We start from the raw sequence: 24,486 nt of genomic DNA on the forward strand, positions 1-24,486 counted from the left end.
ACACACATGCACGCATACACAGCACACACGAGCAAGAGCATGCACACACCTGCCTAAATACATCACCCACACACAAATAGGCTTGCATTGGGTTTGTGTTTAAGTTCAGCATGTACACAGTTACGTGTGCTGCCCCCTGGTGGAACAAGAGGGTCCCCTGCCAAATGAGTACTAGCTCCTGCTAATCTCACCCGCTCTCTTAAACACACCACGCAGTGGACCTGAAAACCACAACTGAAACCTACACATGTGTAGGGGTGTACGCACCTATTAAGGGGAGTGATGGACAAAGAGGTGACCATCCTTTAATGCTTCACACTGCAAACACACAATGTATCACGCAACACACACACACATGTATGACACAATACACACACATGCATGACAACAAGACATCCCATGCAGGACTACACGTGCAGAGCCGGCCCTGACAATATAACGATAATGCACATGAAGCTGACCCCAGCTCTGCCATAGGCAGCGGAAATGATTAAGCCAGTAGCATTCATTTGTCAGTCATGACATCAAAATATTTAGTTTTTAGTTTTTTGGTGATGACTACTGATATATCACACACACAAAAATATATCAACCTGTTGTGTTTGACATCTCAAGCGCTCTTGGGGTCCCCCTGCTGGCGCGGGGTCCCTCAGCGACTGCTCAGTTCGCTTATGCCTTGTGCCGGCTCTGCACACGTGGAATCTCTCCATTTGTTCTTTACAGATGTGGGACCTCCACCTTTTTCTCCCCAATGGTACCTGGCCAATTACCCCACTCTTCCAAGCCGTCCCGGTCGCTGCCCCACCCCCTCTGCCGATCCGGGGAGGGCTGCAGTCTACCACATGCCTCCTCCGACACATGTGGAGTCTCCAGCCGCTTCTTTTCACCTGACAGTGAGGAGTTTCACCAGGGGGGCGTAGCACATAGGAGGATCATGCTATTCGGCAGTACACATCTTATGGGAGAGCAAGATCACTTTTACAAGATCCTACCTTGCATTTTAATGTCGATCCGCTGTGAACCAAAGTTACTGACGAAAGATTTACTGAATTTGCAAGGATTTCTCACGTCTTTCTTTTGGATCACCGTCACAAGACCTGATTTTGCCCCATGCTGATCACAGGGCCACGGCAACAGCGCCTTGGCAATAATCAATGGGGCACCAACATGTCTTATTTTATTGTATTGTTAGGATATGAGCAATGTGTGATTCGCCACAGCGAAAATGTTGCTCAGTTTTTCCCCCTTTTTACTTTATTATAGATTTCATGTTTCTATTTTCAAAATACTTTTTTTAGGCTCTGGCCAGACATGACCCATCCACCCATCCAAACCACTTATCCTGCTCTCAGGGTTGCGGGGATGCTGGAGCCTATCCCAGTAGTCATTGGGCGGCAGGTAGGGAGACACCCTGGACAGACCGCCAGTCCATCACAGGGCCAACACACACACACCTAGGGACAATTTAAAATGGCTGATTGACCTGACCTACATGTCGTTGGACTGTGGGAGGAAACCCACGCAGACACGGGGAGAACGTGCAAACTCGACACAGAGGACGACCCGGCGAGGTTGGACTACCCCGGGGCTCGAACCCAGGGCCTTCTCGCTGTGAGGCGACCGCGTTAACCACTGCGCCACCGTGCCGCCCTGACATGACCCATGCCAGTGAATATCCACATGGTGAACTGATGTGGGAGTTATCAGCCATTCTTTAGTTTCCGCTAACAAGGACCTTGCCCCACTTTGTTTCATCTCCCAGGTAGCCCAACTCCACCCTGCCCCCCCCTCCCTGACCGCATCGTGAGCACCCTGCTCTGTAGAAACCATCAGAGCTTGTGATTGTGCAGTAAATTTACATCCAGGGCGGTCTGATGTCAGAGTACATTCTGGAGAGCCAATCTATGAACACACTTTGCTTTATGTGTGAACACAAAGACCTGAGCCAACAACTTCCTGCCTGCACCGAAAAAGAGCAATTTTATATCAGCTCCTCTGATGTCTTAGAACCGCCCCTCCATGTTTTCCACCTCCATTCTCTACTCACACTCACACACACGCTTATCCCCTGACATGCTGACAGCAATGAATTGGCCCTGCCATTATGGCCATATTAAGTTTAAATTAGATCTAAATGGCATTGAAATTATTTTCCAAATTACTTGACTGACTTTTTACATGAATCCCCGTCTCCCATGGCAACAAGAGGAAGCACTTTAACTGCTCATTCACAGTTCACTGCAAAAAAAAATACAGACAGACAGACAGACAGACAGATAGACAACTAGATAGATAGATAGACAGATAGCTAGATAGACAGACAGATTGACAGAGACAGACAGACAGACAGACAGACAGACAGACAGACAGACAGCTAGCTAGCTAGCTAGATAGATAGATAAATGATCGTCTACTGGCTATCGACTCTGATTCCACTTCTGTGCTTCTACTACTGGACCTCAGTGCAGCCTTTGACACCACTGATCACTGTATACTTTTAGATAGATTAAATTGTAATTTTGGTGTCTCTAGCTCAGCTTTCTCTTGGCTTAAGTCCTACTTATCTGGAAGAACACATTGTGTCTGCTATAATAATATTATATCAAAATGTTCTGACATTAAATATGGTTTGCCACAGGGCTCAGTACTTGACCCTCTACTTTTCTCTCTTTACATTACACCTCTTGGCCAAATTATATGCAGTTATGGAATAGATTTACATTGCTATGCTGATGATACTCAGCTGTATGTGCCTATAAGGGCTGATGATCATACTCAGATCACTAACTTAGAGGCCTGCTTGGCTACTGTGAAAAACTGGATGTCACTTAACTTTCTGCTTTTAAATTCAGATAAAACCGAGATGCTAGTCATTGGCCCTGCTAGACACAGACACCAATTTGATCAAGTAATGATAACAATCGACAGCTCTGTGGTTTCACAAAGTGTGGCAGCCAAAAATCTTGGTGTTACGTTTGATCCCAGCCTTTCCTTTGATAAGCACATTAAAGAAATCACCAAGACTGCCTTTTTTCACTTACGTAAAATTCGGTCTTTTCTCTCCATGGCTGACGCAGAGACTCTAATACATGCATTTGTTTTTACCAGACTTGATTACTGTCATGTTCTGTTCTCAGGTCTGCCACATTCTAGTACTAAAAGTCTTCAGACGGTTCAGAATGCTGCTGCTAGAATCCTAACTAAAACTAGGAAATTTGACCATATTACACCAATTCTTGCCTCCCTTCATTGGCTTCCTAACCATGTTAGATCAGAATACAAGGTGCTTCTGCTGACTTATAAAATCCTAAATGGGCTTGCCCCATCCTACCTGTCTGATCTCCTTAAACCTTACATGCCAGCTCGAGCACTTCGTTCTCAAAATACAGGGCTCCTGTGTGTACCCAAAGTTAAAAAGAAGTCAGCTGGTGGCAGCAGGGCCTTTTCCTATCGGGCTCCATTTTTGTGGAATAACCTGCTTGCTGCCATCAGACAATCAGAGTCTGTTGAGTCCTTTAAATCCAAACTTAAAACTCATCTTTTTGCCTTAGTTTACAATTAGTTGCCTTTAAGTTGAGTGCTTCCCAACCTTTACTGGATGGCGGGTTGGTTTTCTGTCTCAATTAATCTACCAACCACTCTTCTGCCGACGAGATGATAGAGTATAGATTACAGAGTATAGATTATGACGAATTGATGACTTAACTGATTATGGCTAATGACTTATTGCAAACTGTTCTCTTCTCTAACATGTCTTTTCTCTCTCTCTGAGTGATGTCTTCTCCTTTCTCTTTTTCTGTGTTTGAATGGTGTCATGTGAGTCTCTCTTGCATGCATGTGCGGTCGGTTCTCCTCCTTAGGTCTCCATGGTGATGGTGGTCGCCATTTGGATGCTGCCTGCCCTTCCTCTCCTCACATAAGTTTTTCTTTTATTATATGATGATGCTGGTCGCGTGGCTTGGGTCCTGGACTGCTCCGTTGGCATGTGGACACTGCTTGGCATCCTGTGCATCATGTTCTTCATAAATTCTATGCCCATTATAATTCTGTTATCCTCTTTCAATGTTGTATTATGTAAATGCGTGAACACAACATCCATTGCATGCTGTCCGTCTTGGGAGAGAGATCCCTCCTCTGTTGCTCTCCCTGAGGTTTCTTCCTATTTTTTCTCCCTGTTAAAAGGGTTTTTTAGGGAGTTGCTCCTTATCCGATGAGAGGGTCTAAGGACAGGATGTTGTGTTGCTGTTAAGCCCACTGAGGCAAAGTTGTAATTTGTGACATTGGGCTACACAAATAAAATTGATTTGATTTGATTTAGATAGATAGATAGATAGATAGATAGATAGATAGATAGATAGATAGATAGATAGATAGATAGATAGATAGATAGATAGATAGATAGATAGATAGATAGATAGATAGACAGACAGACAGACAGACAGACAGACAGACAGACAGACAGACAGACAGACAGACAGACAGACAGACAGACAGACAGACAGACAGACAGACAGACAGACAGACAGACAGACAGACAGACAGACAGATAGATAGATAGATAGATAGATAGATGGACAGACAGACGGACAGACAGACAGACAGACAGACAGGCAGGCAGATATAGATACAGATAGATAGATGGACAGACAGACAGACAGACAGACAGACAGACAGACAGACAGAAAAGACATACAGATAGATAGATAGATAGATAGATAGATAGATAGATAGATAGATAGATAGATAGATAGATAGATAGATAGATAGATGGACAGACAGACAGACAGACAGACAGACAGGCAGACAGAGATAGACACAGACAGACAGACAGATAGATAGATAGATAGATAGATAGATAGATAGATAGATAGATAGATAGATAGATAGACAGAAAGATATATATATATAGATAGATAGATAGATAGATAGATAGATAGATAGATAGATAGATAGATAGATAGATAGATAGATAGATAGATAGACAGATCGTTAATGTTAGTCTTACAGGTAATCCCAGCTGGTCCACACACATGCCTTTCCATGCATTGGTCACACGACCGCCCCGTTGTCCCGCCCCTGCAGCGGCACTGGCCCGTCACAGGGTCACATGGTCCAGGGAGTGCCCCCCACACAGAACACTTACATTCCTCACAGTGGCCGCCCGGCATTCGGGGGTTACCATGATAACCACTGGCACACCTGGAAAGGTGGGAGCAGATGGGGGGGGGGGAATGATGGGAATTAGAAATTTAACCTGTAGCCCTTCGTTAATAGACAGAAATGATCAAAATGGTGAACAAATGAGTAAAAAAAATCCTGAGTCATCTCTTTTAAAGTATTTGTGTTGCAGAAACATGATAGAAAAATCAGACACATCCTCGCTCTAACACGACACAGTGGGCAACACATGTACTGCTGTTTGAGCACGTCTCCCTTCAGAGACTTCCACACCAAACAAGCCAAACCGCAAGTGTGCATAGCCTAGGCTGACCACCTGCACCGCATTTTCCTCCCGCGTCCCGCGTCTTGAGACCACGTCCCGCATTTTGACTGGCTTTAGTTTTCAAAAGTCAAACCACTACAGGACAGACGTGTTGCTAAAATCTGGCTTTTCTCCCACGGCCGTGCAGGAAGCAGGGAAGGCCGTCATCACGGGGCCGAGCTGGATGTCAGTCAAACCGCACACACCTGAGTCGAGTGCAGGCTAACCTGTCACCGTCTTTGCTGCAGACGCTACGCCAAACGGGGGAAAATTGCGAGTCACAAGGAACATGCAGACTTAGGCGGAACAACTACCACAAAGAAAAGGAAAAGCAGCCACAACAAAGACTGAAATTACTTGTAAATGGAAGAAGCCGGTGCAAGGCGATTCTCAAGATAGTTTCTTGTGAAATTTGCCAGTTATTTTTCAATTTCACATGGTGGCAGGGGTAAGATGTGAAGCAGCGCAGTACATGTGAGTCTTACAAGAAACACGTGGCTCAAAGGGACATGTACCCATCTATGGATGCGATGTGTGGATGTGTGATCTATGGATGTGTGATTGCAGAGCTTTTATCCTCTCCGCTGAGCCACCGGACCGGGATCAGTCTCTTGGGCCAGCATGGCAACCGCAGCCTCGCTACCTCCGCCAGCACGCCAGACAAACGAGATGGATGAGAGGGACAGCACAGAACGCCGGGCGGGGCCTTTGCCGGCTGGCAATCGCCGCAAGAATGTGGAGCCCAGGACGAGAGGAAAGGCGTCAAGGAAAGACTGGGGAAGACCTCCACGCCGGTCAGATCTGTGTGTGTCTGTGGTGTATCAAATGTGGCTGGTACTGTCGACATTTGCCTCCGTCCCTCTGCCAAACCCCAGCAGTGGCGCAGCCCTGCCCCAGTTTCAAACCTACTTTTAATAACAGCTGGGATGACACGAAGATAACGCAATGCGGGACAAAGGGTACTGTGTAGTACATGAAAATATCGTATCTGCATGTGAGCGTGTGTGTAGGTGTGTTGGCCTGACCTTTCACAGTATTGTCCCTCGTACCCTTCAGGACAGGCTGTGCAGCGGTAGTCATCAAACCCCTCGGAAACACAGGTGGGGCTGAAACTAGAAAGGTATTTTTCGAATTAATTTAAAAGCTTATTATGACAATCTGGAAATGATCAGAGGCATCATCATCATCATCCCCATCAGAAAAGCTAACTTACTTGTTCTCTGGATTGGGAAGTGGGCACGCGCATGGCTTACAGTCATTGTGGAAACCGCGGACCACACCGTAGAAGCCTGGAGTGCACCGTTCACACCTGTCGCCCTCCGTGTTGTCCTGGCAGTTCTACACACACACACACACACACACACACACACACTAGGGATGAAACATCCTACACTCCTCTGAAGACAACACATCAGCAGATAGATTAACACAGGCTGTCGACACAAACACACAAAGCACACTAATTTTTTTTAATTTTTGGATCCCCCCCCCTTTTTTTCCCCCCAGTTGTATCCGGCCAATCACCCCACTCTTCTGAGCCATCCCGGTCGCTGCTCCGCCCCCTCTGCCGATCCGGGGAGGGCTGCAGACTACCACACGCCTCCTCTGATACATGTGGAGTCACCAGCCGCTTCTTTTCACCTGACAGTGAGGAGTTTCACCAGGGGGACGTAGCGCGTGGGGGGATCACGCTATTCCCCCCAGTTCCCCCTCCCCCCTGAATGACCACAGAAGGCGCTAGTGCAGCAAGCAGGACACATACCCACATCTGGCGTCCCACTCCGCAGACACGGCCAATCGTGTCTGTGGGGACGCTCGACCGAGCCGGGGGTAACATGGGGATTCGAACCGGTACTATAGGAGAGGGCTAAGCTAGCTTTGCTGGTGGTTTGCCTTTTTCCTGACGAGGGACGCCGGGTGGTCAGAGGGATACGGTTTAAAAGTCACGGTTCGCTACTGTCTGAAACAGATAACAGAATTGCTATTTGCAATGCTTGTAAAGCACCGGTGATGCACGGAGGATTAAAACCACACTCCAGTTTAATTGTGCGTCTTAACAGCCGTCATCCTGAACACCTCGAAGAGCTTATGAAAAGTAGGCAGGAAACACAGAAAACCTGCCAGCAGCCTCCACTTCAGTCATTTGACAAAGCTATGAACTACAGCAGCGACCATCCAAAGGTGAAAGCCCTTAAGTGTCTTGTTAGCCTCATTAATTGGACTCAAAGGGACGGCGAGGACTTCGGTTCCAGTTAAAATCTTTATTTTGTGCACAGGAGAGCTCGCCAGGTTGTTACGGTGCCGTTGGTGGTGCACAGAAAAGGCCATATGGAGCTGGGTTTTAAGTTTTTACAGTACAACCAATAGGTCCGCTAGGCGGCTGGAGTTTTCTGTCCGCCTTGTTCATTAAACTCTAAAGCGGGTCCCAAGGGCTGAAATCTTGGGTGTGCAGGACCACGAGCTGCTCTTATTTTGTGCACTTGAGAACAATGTGTTTCCCTGTACCACGTCGACTACTTTGTCAGGATTGTCTCGGGGGGGAGTAGTAAACCTGTTCAAGTAGGATGAGATTTACATTTTTATTTGAAATATTTACTTAAAGAAATAAAAGTGGCATATTTTACATCTCGTCCAAGTTGAACTGATTTCCTTGTGTTTTATGTCTGTATCGACCACAAGTAGGCCATCATGGGTTCATTCTACAACAGGAGAGACTTGGTGTTCTCCTCAATGGAAAAAAAAAAAAAGAAAAAAAAAAGATGGGAGGTCCGGGGGGCGTAGTGGTCTATTCCGTTGCCTACCAACACGGGGATCATTGGTTCGAATCCCCGTGTTACCTTTGGCTTGGTTGGGCATCCTACAGACACGATTGGCCGTGTCTGCAGGTGGGAAGCCGGCTGTGGGTGTGTGTCCTGCTCGCTGCACTAGCGCCTCCTCTGGTCGGTCGGGGTGCCTGTTCGAGTGGGAAGGGGAACTGGGATAGCGTGATCCTCCCACGTGCTGCGTCCCTCTGGTGAAACTCCTCACTGTCAGGTGAAAAGAAGCAGCTGGCGACTAGAACTAAAATAATGGGCACAGAGACCCAGAGGGGACTGCAGCACAGGCCTGATGTTTGTATTCGTTCAATGCAAAGACTCGGGTCTTGACTCAAGCTGCGTGTGTATATATATATATATCACATTGATGTAGTATATTGCAGACAATAATCAAAATGTTTGTTTTGAATTGCTGATGAAAATTCAATCTGCTTTAAGTTACAATCTGTAAAGGCATGCACCACAATGGTTATGTGGAGTACTGCGACCACACGAGCGCGCTACTTAGAACAAGAAACATGACATATCTCAACATCAGGTCAACATTGTGAATCCTCCATCCATCCATTATCCAAGCCGCCCATCCCAACTGGAGTCGCCGGGATGCTGGAGCCTATCCCAGCAGTCATTGGGTGGCAGGCGGGGAGACACCCTGGACAGGCCGCCAGGCCATCACAGGGCCGACACACACACACCTAGGGACAATTTAGTACGGCCGATTCACTTGACCTACGTGTCTTTGGACTGTGGGAGGAAACTGGAGCACCCGGAGGAAACCCACACAGACACGGGGAGAACATGCAAACTCCACACAGAGGACGACCCGGGACAACCCCCAAGGTGGGACAAACCCAGGGCTCGAACCCAGGACCTTCTTGCTGTGAGGCGAGTCTGCTAACCGCTACGCCACTGTGCCAACATTGTGAATTTGCTTGGGAAATGGAGACAAGTGAAAGCCTCAGAGGGATTGCGACGCAACATCGGCTGGATTTCTCATTCACAAGAAATCAAGCGCACAACATTTACGATGTCTGATGAAAACAACGGTGCTGACAGACAGCGTGCGCATCAATAGTGAACTGTCCCTTTAAATGCACCCTGAAATTTCCGCTCCAATCCCTAAGATTTCAATTTCACCTTGTGGAGACATAAAGACCAGCTGTATTGAAACCTCCAGAAGACATATCTGCATAGCTGATGGGTGATCACTAGTTGTCCCAACAGTAAGCAATGGTCTCTGCCTAGTCTACTTCACCAAAGTTTTTATGTACGCGGAGAAAACGTGCAGCAGGAACCAGCTAGCTCATTTCTGAAAAATCTGAAAAATGTTATTATACAAGTCAAAGGGTAAGTTAGGCGGCCACTCAAAAGAAAAAGTTATTTTATATATATATATATATATATATAAATCTTTCATCCTTGTGAAGCTGTTAGATATCCAAGAGCTCTTTTGAAGATTCCTATGAAGATTCCTATAACACCTCACACTCTCTCCCTCTCTCTCTCTCTCTCTCTCTCTCTCTCTCTCTCTCTCTCTCTCTCTCTCTCTCTCTCTCTCTCTCTCTCTCTCTCTCTCTCACACACACACACACACACACACACTATATCCCCAGGGCCCTGTCTTATGTGTTCGTCTTGTTTGTTGAAACAGGAACTTCAATCAGCGCAACAGGAAGTTGCCTCTTAACGAGGCAAGTCATTTCCATTAACTTCCTGTGTTCCTCGTTACTGCTAATTACCACAGAAACAAACTCGTTTAGCATTTTCAATTTAGCCCGCTTGGTTAGAAAATGCTAATGATGTTGTTATGGAGAGGGAAATGGAAATAGGCTAGGGAAAATGCCTGGGAGGCAGAGAGAGAGAGAGAGAGAGAGAGAGAGAGAGAGAGAGAGAGAGAGAGAGAGAGAGAGAGAGAGAGAGAGAGAGAGAGAGAGCGAGAGAGGCTCATCAGAAGAGAGAGAACAAAGAGGGAGGGGGACTGCACAAGCAAAAAAGGGGGGAATGGGAAAATTAGAGAGAGAGAACGAGAGAGAGAGAGAGAGAAGAGGGAGGGAGAGAGAAGAGGAGGGTAATGTTGAAAGGGCAAAGTGGAGAAAGAGAGAGCAACAGGGGAAAGCAAAAGAGAGGGGAGGGAATGGCAGGGAGAAGAGACGGTTAGAGGGAGGAATGAAGAAAGAGAGGGATGAAAAATAGAATGACAGAAAGTGGAGAAAGAGAGGGGTAATGGGAGAGTGTAATTAGATTAGATGGAGGTGAGGGGGGAGAGATGGGAGAGGAGCATATGAACGGGGGAGTGAGCGAGAGGAAGAGAGAGTGAGCGAGAGAGAGTGAGCAAGAGAGAGAGAGAGAGAGAGAGAGAGAGAGAGAGAGAGAGAGAGAGAGAGAGAGAGAGAGAGAGAGAGAGAGTCAAGAGTGGAGGGCGGAAGTGAGAGAATGAACAGAAGAGTTGATAGAAAGAGACCCGAAGGAGGTGGGAGAAGAGGACAGAGAGAGGAAGATGGGAGAAAAAGAGAGACCAGTAAAGATGAGACACAGAGAATTATCATAATCTCCCTCTTCTTTGTCTTCACAATGCTGGTTGAAAAACTACGATGTGACTCCGAGCATCTTCCTATTCCTGCCTTGTGATGTCTGTCAAACGTCTGTTATACTGGTCCATTCTTTGTCTTCAACTCTACATGCAACCAGAAATTCTCTGTAGCACAATGCTGAAGTGACGGTCCATTTCATCGCTGAGACCATTCCCAAACTTCACCACTACATACAACGTTCATTACTTTCATTAAACCATTTTAGTTTACTTTACCTAAACCACTTTAATTTACTCCACGTGCATTTTGGGTTTTCTGACTAGCTGTTGCTGTATGTACCATTGGAGATGTAGTTACTATCCAACAACAGTCAGGAAGACCTTGGCCAGCTGTGCAAGATACAGTTGCACTGTTATTAACATACACCACGGGTTACAAGCTGTGCTGTGGGGACTATTAAAATTTCATCTGGGTCATAATCGACCTGGGAAACCTAATTAGCTAATCAAACTTGTTCAGATTCCATCCATCCATCCATCCATCCAGTATCTAAACCGCTTATCCTGCTCTCAGGGTTGCAGGGATGCTGGAGCCTATCCCAGCAGTCATTGGGCGGCAGGCGGGGGAGAAACCATGGACAGGCTGCCAGTCCATCACAGCCCCCCCCCCCCCCCCCACACACACACACACACATTCACACCTAGGGACAGTTTAGTATAACGTAATCTATTGGATTACAAAAAATGTAATCTAATCTGAGTAATTTTGGATTACTTTTTGGATTACTTCAAAATCAAACATTGAAAATATTGCACCTTAAACAAAGAAAATGGGTGCAGCCACAAAAAAATGTGAGTTCCATAAAGTCTTTTTTTTTCTCAAAACATTTTTAATGCAAATAAAAACATTTTGCATATTCAGCATTTACAGTTGGTCAAATCAAATTACCCTTACAAAAACACTACTGGCACGGACTACAGGTGACAGACAGTCGCTCAAGCCCGCCCAAGTAGTGCCAAATATTTTATTCAAACCTGCAGTGTGGAAATCTTGCCTCCCCATTCCTGGCAGTGAGAGTAATTACTTCTCTTCTTTCAGCCCTCTCCAATGAGGAAAAGATACGCCAATGCTTTTCCGTGTTTGTCCTCACCGCCAATTGCTTTGTTTTTTTGCTTTTTTTTACAACTTTAATCCTTCCTCTGAACGCCGAGTTCCTTTTTTTCTCTGGAGCATCAAACACTTTTTTTTTTGGATGCTTCTTAGGTTTTTCCACCATGGCTTTCAAAGTGGAAGCTTTCTGGCAGAAAGCCCTGAAGGCGAGCCAATCAGAGGCGTGCGAACGCTTTTGTCACACGGAAGTTCAGGTCTGGCAAATCAGTCATTGCTGATTGACGTAAAATACATCACTACACCTCACTTCCGGTGCACCAGCACGGGAGTGCAGCGTAGGAATGTCGCCCCAGACACCAGATTAAAAACTCTGGTATACTGTGAAATACATAGAAAGTTACCCGGTGGTGATAGGCTTATCCATCATCGTTTCATAATTCTAAAATTGCTATATTTTAAAGACGTAACAAAAAAATGTAATCAAGTAATCCTTGACAATGCAACTATAATCAAACGACACATTTTTCAAATGTAATCTGGGCCGATTAGTTACTTATTTTTGTAATCTCATTACATAATCCCTATTACGTGTAATCCGTTACTACCCAACCCTGTGCACTACACCAGTGGTCACCAAGCCTACTCCTGGAGAGCTACCATCCTTGCTGGTTTTCACTCCAACCTTATGCTAGGGACAGAAAACCCTCAGGATGGTAGCTCTCCAGTGGCAGGGTTGGTGGTCGCTGCACTACACTGTGCCAGTGAGGAGGTGTGTGCATGGTTATCATTCATGTTTCCATCAGCGCTGGTGCTGAAATCATGACTGGGAAGTCCAACAGAAAAACTACAGAGATCAGTGATGACAACATATGCAATGGCGCCCGTTTACATAATGCACATGCGATGCTGGTGCCGGTGTCCTCTCTGACTGCGACACAGATTCAGACATTTTTGTTTTGTTTTCTGATGGAATAAGACAAATGTCTACTTGCAGTCATTTCATTAAGGGCTGCAGGATTACTGCTACTACTACTACTTTCGGCTGCTCCCATTAGGGGTCGCCACAGGAGATCATCGGTTTCCATTTCTCCATGTCCTCTGCATCTTCTGCTGTCACACCAGCATGTCCTCCCTCACCATATCCATAAACCTCCTCTTTGGCCTTCCTCTTCTCCTCTTCCCTGGCAGCTCCATATTCAGCATCCTTCTCCCAATATACCCAGCATCTCTCCTCTACACATGTCCAAACCATCTCAATCTTGCTTCTCTTGCTTTGTCTCCAAACTGGCTGCAGGATCACTGCAGAATGTAATAGTTCCACCATAGGTGGTTGCACCAATTGCGTCTGACAGGAGGCGGAAGTGGGGCAGGCTAAGCTAGCTGTTAGCCCATGCAGACGGGCAGTTCCGATAACACCGAAGGCGGTCTGGCGGCAGCCTCGCCTAGCATTGACTGTGTTTTTGGTGTCGTTGTGTGGCGTGCAGGGAGGTGTATCAGGGTGTCTGGCTGGGAGAGCTGGCGTTGGATCAGCTGAGGGAGCCTGGTCTGCTGCGTCCAGTGGGCCAAGGGACCACGGCCCTTGCCTAGAGCTTCCCCCGAGTAGGAAACACCGAGGGTGGTCTGACAGGACATGGAAGCAGGGCAGGCTAAGCTAACTGCTAGCCCATGCAGACTGGCAGTTCCGGCAGTCATCCTGGCGTTCGCTCTCTTGGACAGTGAATTTTTTTTATATGTTGGAAAAGTGCTATATGAATGTAATGGTTATTATTATTATTATTATTATAAATTGGTTTTGTAGCTTTTGTAGTATTTTGCGGTTTGGATATATGTGTTCTTGTAGTTTAGATGATATTTCGTTTCATTTCACGTGCACAGGTGCATGGAATGAAACGGCAAATAAATATCCCTGATTCCTGACAGCACGTCAACACCCTATCAGATGTGGCGCCACTGGACGCAACACGACTGTAAAAGCAATCACTGAATACTGACATTATTCAGCCCTCCCACCGGCACCACGTGGCCATGTTGAGCACAGTTATCAAACGGTGACCAAAATCCAGAAACGAGCATGGCTTACAAGCCAAACCCGAAGCTAATGGAAGTACCATCGGAAATGGTTGCTTCCCTTCCTCAGAACCGCACCGTCAGTTGCAGCAGCGTCGTTCTTGTGCAGGAGCAGGTTTGTACTTACAGGCGACGTATTTATTCAGAGCGGAATTTCCAACACGCCGCCTTCATCAAGTCAGTGAGTGTGAGATGTGTCGTGGCTGGTAGCCTAATCGATGCATGCAAAAAAATATTGTCGCCAGCAAGCCTCATTGTGTAAGTGCAGTAAGTGTGGAGCAGGCATCTGGGTGGTGAGAGAAGGGAGGCGGTGTGAACACCTGCTAGCGGGGCTGTTAGACATCTTGCTTGAAAGCAAGTGAATGGGTGTTTTCCCAGACCACATGAATTAGGCATTGGTAGGTGTATTGTGAGTAAGGGGGGAGGAACCTGAGTGTGAGGAACGATTTGTGTGAGAAGGAAGGTGCCGCAAAAATGTCGCCACCAGTAGATTATACAGACAACCGACAAAATAGACACTTAGTACGACTAGTCTAGCAACCAGCTGCAAATTCACAATCTAATTAAATCCCACAAACGGTGTCACTTGGATGTGTGTTGCTGTTTTTTTTTTTTGGATACTTCTTAGGAACAAATTTGTTTAAAAATGGAGAAACTGAAAAGTTAATTTTGTGATTTCTAGCTTCAGAGAAACATTAAATGAGGGGGAAAATACACATTTTAGATAAATACTTAGTTTCTCTTCATGCTTAGTAGATTGTCTTGACTTTTTCTTCCAGCTGAATTGTTCTCTGTTGTCGACACAAGTGTCTGTTGTGCGGCTGCAGTGAGATGACTCGCGTTTCAAAGGCAACAGATCCCGCAGAGAAGAAATGCACAAAATTTGAATATGTCTGAGCTTGTTAATTATTGCAGGGCTAATTACCTGACATACCCCCCCCCGACACACACACACACACACACACACACACACACACACACACACACACACACACACACACACACACACACAGTCTCTCCTTACTTCTCTCACATTCCCACCACTACCTGGCATATGGTGGCATCAGGGTCACAGGTGGCCGAATGCCGACTGCAAGCTCTCAGAGACCCCAATCAAACCCCCGCCACTGCCCCTTGATAACACACACACACACACTCTCTCTCATCTACCTGGCATATGGACGTCTCCGGGTCACAGGTGGAAGAGTGCCCACTGCATTGGCACTGCACACAGCTGCCCATGCCCACCACGGTGGGTACTCTGGATGCTGCAGCAGGCGCCAGAACGCTGCTGGCTCCACGCAACCGGTAGAACCCAGCAGCACATTCCTGGAAGACAGGAGAGGGAGAGAGAGAGACAGACGAGCAGATTAAAACCAACAGACAGACAAGAGACAGGTGGATAGTTAACACTGACAAGACAAACAGAAGACCAAGAACGGCAAGTGAACGGACATGAAATAAAGACGGACAACCACGGATGCAGGTGGACACTAGCGAGCTGCGAGGCAGAGAAACAGACCAGAGTAAAGGTTAAAAAAAACAAAAACAAAAACAACAGACAGACGGATACACAGAAACACATAATTAGCAATTATTCCGATTTTGGTTCTGTTTGTTCACACACTCAAAACTCCCCAAAACGTTAAATTGTTCTACAACTCACACCGACATACACAAACACACACACACACATAATTATTCTTTATTGTTATTCCTCTAGGCAACCGTTGACCACCACCCCCCCCCACACACACACACACACACATACAATTAAAATTTATTCTCTCCAGTAACTCTTGAACACACGTGCACGCGCACGTGCACGCCTCCATGCAGGCAAACACCCCCCCCCACCCCACTACACAGAAGGTAAGTCTCTCCCCATCTCCTGTTCAGTAATAATTAATGGAGTCCATTTAAAGAGCCATCTGTTCCCTCTGCCAGCACTAAACGCCCGTTTAAAGATGCTTTATTAACAACGACGCCGGCTACAAATAGAAAAGCCATCTGTCAGCCGAGCCCTCTGCCACCTGAGCATTTAGAGTTTCGCCACCACTTCCTGTCTGGCTTCAGCTCGGCACCAGCACCTGAACCGATGGATCTACAACGCTCATTTTTCGGCGACGTCCCCAGTAACGGGCCACAGAGTGAACCAAAAGGTCAAAGGTCTTGTCACGAGTTTCCCGGCGATGGTAAATCCGTAGCGGCTGAAGCAATGATAAGCGATAATACCTCGAGCGCTGTCGACCACCGGGGTTGAAAGAAATAGTCGTCGCATATATCATCACCTCTCTCTCAATGGACAACTCATTAAATTTAGGATTCGGTCGCCGCTGTGTTATTTTGGCGGCTTAGGAGATGGAGCCCGCTGTGGCTGAAAGTCAATTGCTCTGACTAAATCGTGGTTAAGTGGGGGAGTCGCTCGGAGGGACCTAATCCTTGCAAACCAAAGGGGGGGGGGGGAAGGCTGTTGCGAAACACTGCAGGGGCTTAAAACTTGAACTGTAATTGTAAATTGGAAACTCACTAGATAACTGCTGGAGACGCCGCCCCTGACCTTCATGTTTACATTGCCTGAACGGAAAGGCGTTGAACACGACATGGAACCGCAAAAGAAGGACTATTGTGTCCTCTTAAGTGTCGAGATATGGTGGATGCATAGAGAGCTTGCCATGCCAGAGGTCGAGTATGTGTGTGAAAACCTACCCATGAGCATCTAGTACCATCCACCCATCCATTACCCAAGCCACTTATCCTGCTGTCAGGGTCGCGGCGATGCTGCAGCCTATCCCAGCAGTCATTGGGCGGCAGAAGGGGAGACACCCTGGACAGGCCGCCAGTCCATCACAGGGCCCACACACACACATTCACACCTAGGGACAATTTAGCACGGCCGATTCACCTGACCTACATGTCTTTGGACTGTGGGAGGAAACCCACCCAGACACGGGGGAGAACATGCAAACTCCACACAGAGGATGACCCGGGACGACCCCCAAGGTTGGACTACCCCGGGGCTCGAACCCAGGACCTTCTTGCTGTGAGGCGACTGTGCTAACCACTGCGCCCCCATGCCGCCAATATAACAATATAAACTGAAAAAAAGTAAGAAATAAGAAAAAAAATGAGAAAAAAAATGAGTCAATGCTTTTCTTTGGTAAGTGACCATGGTATAAGCGGGATAATCCAGTCCAAGGCGTGCGTTAAAGGATTTTAACACTCTGCAGAGGCAACCACTCCATGCCAAGCAAAGGGCTGTTCTTTGCCTTCACATCGTGTGTTAAAATTCTTTCAAAAGAAGTGTCAGCGCCACGGCCGAACATGTCCGCTTTGAAACTGCAGCGTGCCAAGGACACACGCATACCAATGGATTCAGACAGGCAGGATTTCATACGTCACAAACTCAAGGAACCGGTCCCGTTAATGGAGGGGGTGGTGCCTCACATATCATTATGTGCGCCTGCTTCGGCGATGCCAGACAGAGGCACGGTGGTGTAGTTGCTGATTGTAATTTTACTAGTGATAAGTTTCACTACTTTCAGAACGATGGCGGAGACGTGTCTTAAGTTTCGGCTGTGAATTTACAAAAGGAGAGACGGCGAGCCTTCGTTTTCCCCAATTGTACCTGGCCAATTATCCTACTCTTCTGAGCCGTCCCGGTCGCTGCTCCACCCACCCCCTCTGCCGAGCCGGGGAGGGCTGTTGACTACCACGTGCCTCCTCCGATACAACGTTTCACCAGGGGGACATAGCGCGTGGGAGGATCACGCTATCCCCCCCCCCCCCCAACAGGAGCCCCGCCTGACCAGAGGAGGCGCTAGTGCAGCGAACAGGACACATACCCACATCCGGGTTCCCACCTGCAGACACGGCCAATTGTGTCTGTAGGGACGCCCGGCCAAGCCGTAGGTAACACGGGGATTCGAACCGGCGATCCCCGTGTTGGTAGGCAACGGAATAGACCGCCACGCCACCCGGCCGCCCTATTCGTCTTACTTTAAGGCTCAGCTGCAAACATAAAGAACATTGAATGGTGTGTTAAATGATTTGGACCACACGTTACCTCACAGGAAAGCCCCGAGTACCCCGTGGGACAGTCACATTGCTCTATCTGATGGGCTCGCCCGCTCTCCGCCGTCGGCCTGCCCTCTTCGGCCACTGTCAAGCTAATCTCTGAAATACTGGGGAGGGAACGAGAGGGGGATGTAGAGAGGAAGACACGGACGAAGAGGAGGGGAAGGAACGAGAGAGGGGGGGAAAAAGACGTGTAGGTATGTAAATGCATGAGAACAAATAGAGAGTGTGAGACATGGGAAAACTTGCACCCTCAGCCAACATTCGACTTTGACCACATTTAATGATCATTTCAACTAAGGCCACTAGACGGCACTGTTTAATCTTGTGACTCAATTTGAAAATACTGTACCGCCATTTAAATGCGACTTAAATGCCGAAGTGAATTATATGGGTTTTCCCCCCACAACAACGCGTTTTTTTTACTGAGTGCGGTTTATTCTAGTGCGGGACACTAGGTAAAGGAATACAGGTATATTATAGATTGATTTGTCTTCAATGCAGACAATGCCATCTACCACCAATTTAATGGTAGACTGGATGCTAGGGTGAGATTTTAGAATTTGGCATCATTTAAAGTGGGGACATAGCCATGAACACAGCCACAACCACACCGTGAGACTCAAATGCCAAAATTGTCCAAACACTTTTTACCCCGCCAAATAATATGCTTTTTATCAGTGGATACAGTACATTACATAACATCAGGTGGACCAAGTCACAGTTAACCTGTTAATGTCAATATCAGATTAAAGTGTGTGTGTGTTTTTACCGGCTGTGTCTCATCGAGTTGCCATGTGAAGCCTTAATCAGGATGTAATCCACATAGAAAAGGACGTCCATGAAGTCCTCACGTGTCATTGGATGCCCATCTGCACGCTTCCATTCATGCTGCATTCACACACACACACACCCACACACACACACACACACACACACGGAGTGAATCATAAGACAATGACGTCTTGCCATAACAAATCAATGTTACGTCCTGCTCTTGCGCTACCATCAAAACAGTAGTGAGAACAGATTAATACAACTTAAATAAACTTAAATATAATTATCCACATGTAGATGATTATATTTCTATACACCCCAAAAAATTAAATTAGATGTTATGAAAAAGGCCTTGGAATATATGTACAACAGTGGGTTTCAAGCGTTTTACTCTGTGGGTCAACAAATTTGGTGGGCTATTAAGAATTTTATATCAAATTTCATCCAATTTTTACCTGCAGACCTACTCCAATATGCTCATCCAGTCTTACAAAGGAATGGACAGCATCTTACAGAACACTTACATTGTGAAAACAAAACACGACCCGTCAGTGTTAGCATTTCTGAACGCCCATCCATTATCCAAACCACTTATCCTGCTCTCAGGATCACAGGGATGCTGGAGCCTATCCCAGCAGTCATTGAGCAGCAGGCGGGGAGACACCCTGGAGAGGCTGCCAGTCCATCCCAGGGCCCACACACACACACACACACACACACACACACACACACACACACATTCACACCGAGGGACAATCTAGTATGGCCGACCCCCAAGGTTGGACTACCGCGGGGCTCGAACCCAGGATCTTCTTGTTGTGGGGTGACCGCGCATACCACTGCGCCACCGTGTTGCCAATATGCAGAATGTATTCAAAGTAAATTGAAACAAAATAACTAATACATTATGTCTTATATATAGTATATATATATATATGTATTATATATACAATATCTTACATTTTTCATTTTTAAACTCGGCCCTTTTCCCAACCATACCTCTGTCATGTCAATCTCATGGCGTGTGAGCTGACCAATCTGGAGTCCTGGTATGTGGTGTGTCATCGTCTTGTCTCGGTTCGGCCCGCCTCGAATGATCACTTGAGGTTCGTATGAAGAGGGGCCGGTTTCATCTCTGGCCTCATAGTAGACCGCATACTTCAGCTGGCCACCGTAAGCTGTGATCTAGAGAGGGACAGAGAGACAGAATTGAGAGGAGGTGCAAGACGCAGAGACCGAGAGAGAGAGAGAAAGGAAGAAGGAGAGCGACAGAGGCGGGGCCAGATAACCACTGAGTGACATTCAGTGAGACACACTGACATAGACGGAGAGGAGGAGGAACAGATTGACAGAGGCAGAAAGTTTATCGGTGCTGTATCAGAGAGCCAAAGAACTTTACTCGCCACCCATCCGTCTCTCTCTCCCTCATTCTCTCTCATACTCTCATACACGCACACACAATCTATTAGACAGCAGGGATGCGAGTGAGTGTGTGTGTGTGTGTGTGTGTGTGTGTGAGACAGACAGTAATACACTTCGTACTCAATATTGATTCTCCAACAGAACAGTTCAATTCATTCTCCCTCTTTCTCCATTTCCCACTCCCTCTATCAGACACACACACACACACACACACACAGAGCGAGTCTTCGTACCATCGATCCTCTGAACTGCTCTGGTAGTCTCCAGTAGTAGGGTTCGGTGAGGGCGGAGCTGACCAGCTCAGCATGGGCGAGGATCTCCGGGTGCTGGAAGCTCACCCCCCTCCTGGTCTCTGCGTTGTTGGACTTATCCACCAGAGGGATCACCGTCTGCTCCGGTTTGAGGGTTAGCTAGGAAAGTGGAGAAATCATATTAACACAGGCATTAATAACAGCAGTACTTTAAAAAAAAGAAATGCGGTAAAAAAAGAAAATATCGCCATCACTCAGAATCAGAGCCATGTGTATTGGCCATGTAGGTTTGCACATACATGGAATTTGCTCCAATTTTGTGGCTCTCTCAGGGTACTTAACATAGACTAATACTACAACACAACCATCTTCAGATATATACACAAAGGTTGACTTAGTATACAGCTGAAATAAGAGGTGAGAAGATACAAAAAAAATTCTTTTGGGCTTTTCCCCCCTTTTTCTCCCCAGTTGTATCCGGCCAATTACCTCATGCTTCCAAGCCGTCCCGGTCGCTGCCCCAACCCCCTCTGCCGATCCGGGGAGGGCTGCAGACTACCACATGCTTCCTCCCATACATGTGGAGTCGCCAGCCGCTTCCTTTCACCTGACAGTGGGAGGATCATGCTATTCCCCCCCTCCCCAAACAGGCGCCCCGACCGACCAGAGGTGCCAGTGCAGCAACCAGGACACACCCACATCTGGCTTTCCACCCACAGACACGGCCAGTTGTGTCTGTAGGGACGCCCGACCAAGCCGCAGGTAACACGGGGATTCGAACCAGCGATCCCCATGTTGGTGGGCGACGGAATAGACCGCCACGCTTACCCGGATGCAATAAGGTGCAATGGTGCAGAGAATATACCAGAGATGCTGAATCCTGCGTGAGTAATAGTAATAAAGGATCCTAACAATATTAATATATTAGCCTAATTGTTATTGCTTTTGTGTATTTGGTTTCATTAAACACATTTTGTTGCTGGATACACAATACTTAACCCATCAGAGTGACCTTAGCTTTTCTTTTTTCCTGTCAATAACTGTCTTTTTTCTTTTTTTGGGACAATTGTAACATATGGAAGATGTGACTGTGGATAAGCCTCCCCTCTCAGACCACCGAGTCATTTCCAGCTTCATCTCAGAGAGCTTCCGGGCCAATTTCCTCACATCGGGAGGCACAGACTGGTAAAAAGTCAGGAAAGAGTACATTTCTATCTATCGTGTAGGCAATAGCAGCACTGTTTTTCACCTGTATCCACAACGTTGTCTTCTTTAATCGCTTAACTTCACAAGGTAATCCAAAAATTGATATTCACCCCTTAAAATTTACTAACGTTTCAGTTGATTAAGTTTCATTTGCCTTTCACCGATCATGGATATAGACACTGGCAGGGTGTTGGTTCACACTTGTTTTGAGGGGATAGAATTAAGAGCGGCCCATCCGGGCAACAACATCTGAACACAGTTAGCCTTGTGCATACATTTGTTCTTACATGCTCATGGAATTTTTTTAGCCCTCGGGGTAGGGGGTATTTTGGGAGGGGGGCATTTTTACATTTTGTTATTATTAACATAATAATCCTCATCGGTGGGAAAGGTGGGAAAATGTAGTTTTCCTGCATCCCCACCTCTATTCTCTCAGCCTCCCCCTCGTATTCTATCACTTGGTATCGTCCACGTGGTTTCATCTGATGTAGGAGTTCACAGAAACACCATCGACAGAGATGTGAGTGAAAAGACGTTCTCTGTCAAATAAATCAATCTTTAGGAAAGAGTTTTGAATTGTTTCTGATGTGTCAGCCTGCTTTTTGGGGTTGTCAGTTGGCTAAGACAAAATCCAGACAAGCTAACGTTAGCTCTGTTGAACTGGTGCAAAAGCACCTGTTTTACAATATCGATGTTAAGCATCCATTCAGGATATGATGTAATGTTAGCTACGCAATTGAAAATGTGATGTCAGCACTAGACCTACTTCCAATTACAAACAACTTAAAACAATGATCCTGCATTGTTGTGTTCACAACAAAGTCACACAACAGTTGTGCACAAATACATGACATTTGGTTGTGCTTGCTGTTTGGTGCAGACTTTAATGGATTTCAATTTACCTGCACAAGGTTTAATAACTATGCCGGGCTTCTCTTAAGAACTGCTATTTAATAATCTTGTATCTCCTTCCTCTTTTCTCCCCAGTTTTATCCGGCCAATTACCCCACTCTTCTGAGCCATCCCGATCTCTGCTCCACCCCCTTTGTCGAGCCGGGGAGGGCTGCAGACTACCACATGCCTCCTCCGTTACATGTGGCGTCGCCAGCTGCTTCTTTTCACCTGACAGTGAGGAGTTTCGCCAGGGGGACGTAGCGCGTGGGAGGATCACGCTATTACCCCCAGTTCCCCCTCCCCCCTGAACAGGCGCCTCGACCGACCAGAGGAGGCGCTAGTGCAGCAACTGGGACACATACCCACATACGGCTTCCCACCCGCAGACACGGCCAATTGTGTCTGTAGGGACACCCAACCAAGCCGGAGGTAACACGGGGATTCGAACTGCCGATCCTCGTGTTGGTAGGCAACGGAATAGACCGCCACGCCACCCAGACGCCCAGTTTAATAAAATTTTCAGTGGAACGTAGTTTCACGAGAGTCCTTCCCAACTAAGTGCCTGAAGACACTTTCGTTACACCGTTTACTGGGTGTCAGTGTTGTGCCTCTAGTCGCATTAACTTTCCATAGTACCGTTCAAGGCGAGTTGATAATAGTACTCTTTCTAGGCTCATGCATACCCGGTCTACTTACTCCACAGATGCCAAAAGTTGATATTAGCTACATCAATTTCTCCCTTCATTTTTCTTTCACTCCCTCCCTTTCACCGTTCTGTAGTGCTTTGATGATACTTGAATATGTTGGTATGAGTTATTTAGTCTCCTCTGTGTGTCTCCTGCCTACTCCGTCTACCTCTCCTCATGTAATTTCTTTCTTTCTCAATTTCTGTCTGGGTCCCACTGCCTCTCCTAATAAGTGTTGATATTTCAATAACAGGTGAATATTTCAGGGTCTATTATTGACTGTGGGCTGTGGTTGAGTGGACAGATTTGGAAATAGATTCTGCTATAGTCTGGAGATTTCGCTCCCTCTCTCCGGCTGGCTGTATATTCCAGTGATATTGACGTGAATATTTTATGAATAATGTGAGAGATCTTATGCGGCAATGTTCTGTGGTTGAGGTGATTAAAAGAGCCATTAATTCACTTTAGTTTGGATATACAGGATATATTGGATATACTGGCTACATGATAGAGAGTCAGTCACACATGAAATAGAGGCCATGGTTAATTCCCTTTGCTTTCTGCCTCAGTTCATCTGTATCTGTCAATCTCTGCTGCATTTCAAATTAATTCAGTCCAAAACATTTAGCTTGCAAAAGCCTTTGATGACAGCAAGAACATCTAAAAACGGACTACCACAGATTCTGCCAAACTTCACAACTATCCATAGGTCTGCTCAATTCTCCAAATGTTATTACACTTCATTTCAGGCAATTGAGGAATCCAAATAAAAAAAATAAAAAAAAACCCATCTTCAGACATCATCCAGCCCCTTCCGAACAGCGGCACATACACACTCCTCGCTGACTGTTTCACGCTGTGTTACAAAACACAAGCAGACTAGAAACAAGGGAGAAGCAGCATCTTTTATAGACACTGATCACTGGGGCTTATTCTCTAAACATAGATTGAATGAGGGTGGTGTAAAAACTAGCGATAAGCAACATGAATAAGTCTGCTCAGGGGATATTCCAGGTAACACCCTTGATTTGGGTTTATCTAAAGGGATAGATATTTCTGATCTGACTGTCTTGCCAACCACATCTGCTGTGTCAGATCATTTTCTCATTAAATTTGAAGCATCAGTGGCCTGTCCAGTTAATGTTGGCGCAGATGTAATTGCCACAT

General features: G+C 46.5%; 1 protein-coding gene across 1 annotated transcript in view; it reads right to left on the reverse strand.

Annotated features, from left to right (window-relative positions):
- lama2 (laminin, alpha 2) overlaps nucleotides 1–24,486 on the reverse strand; it is a 334,247-nt gene that overhangs the window by 89,725 nt on the left and 220,036 nt on the right. Inside the window, exons 29-36 of the mRNA XM_056294135.1 lie at nucleotides 20,516–20,692; nucleotides 19,860–20,045; nucleotides 18,856–18,974; nucleotides 18,073–18,190; nucleotides 15,177–15,335; nucleotides 6,696–6,820; nucleotides 6,508–6,594; nucleotides 5,006–5,199 (exon numbers count right to left, since the gene is read on the reverse strand). Coding sequence (XP_056150110.1) covers nucleotides 5,006–5,199; nucleotides 6,508–6,594; nucleotides 6,696–6,820; nucleotides 15,177–15,335; nucleotides 18,073–18,190; nucleotides 18,856–18,974; nucleotides 19,860–20,045; nucleotides 20,516–20,692 — 1,165 coding nt within the window. The remainder of the gene's footprint in view (nucleotides 1–5,005; nucleotides 5,200–6,507; nucleotides 6,595–6,695; nucleotides 6,821–15,176; nucleotides 15,336–18,072; nucleotides 18,191–18,855; nucleotides 18,975–19,859; nucleotides 20,046–20,515; nucleotides 20,693–24,486) is intronic.

This window comes from Lampris incognitus, chromosome 15 (genome assembly GCF_029633865.1).
Source record: "Lampris incognitus isolate fLamInc1 chromosome 15, fLamInc1.hap2, whole genome shotgun sequence".
Taxonomy (NCBI): domain Eukaryota; kingdom Metazoa; phylum Chordata; class Actinopteri; order Lampriformes; family Lampridae; genus Lampris; species Lampris incognitus.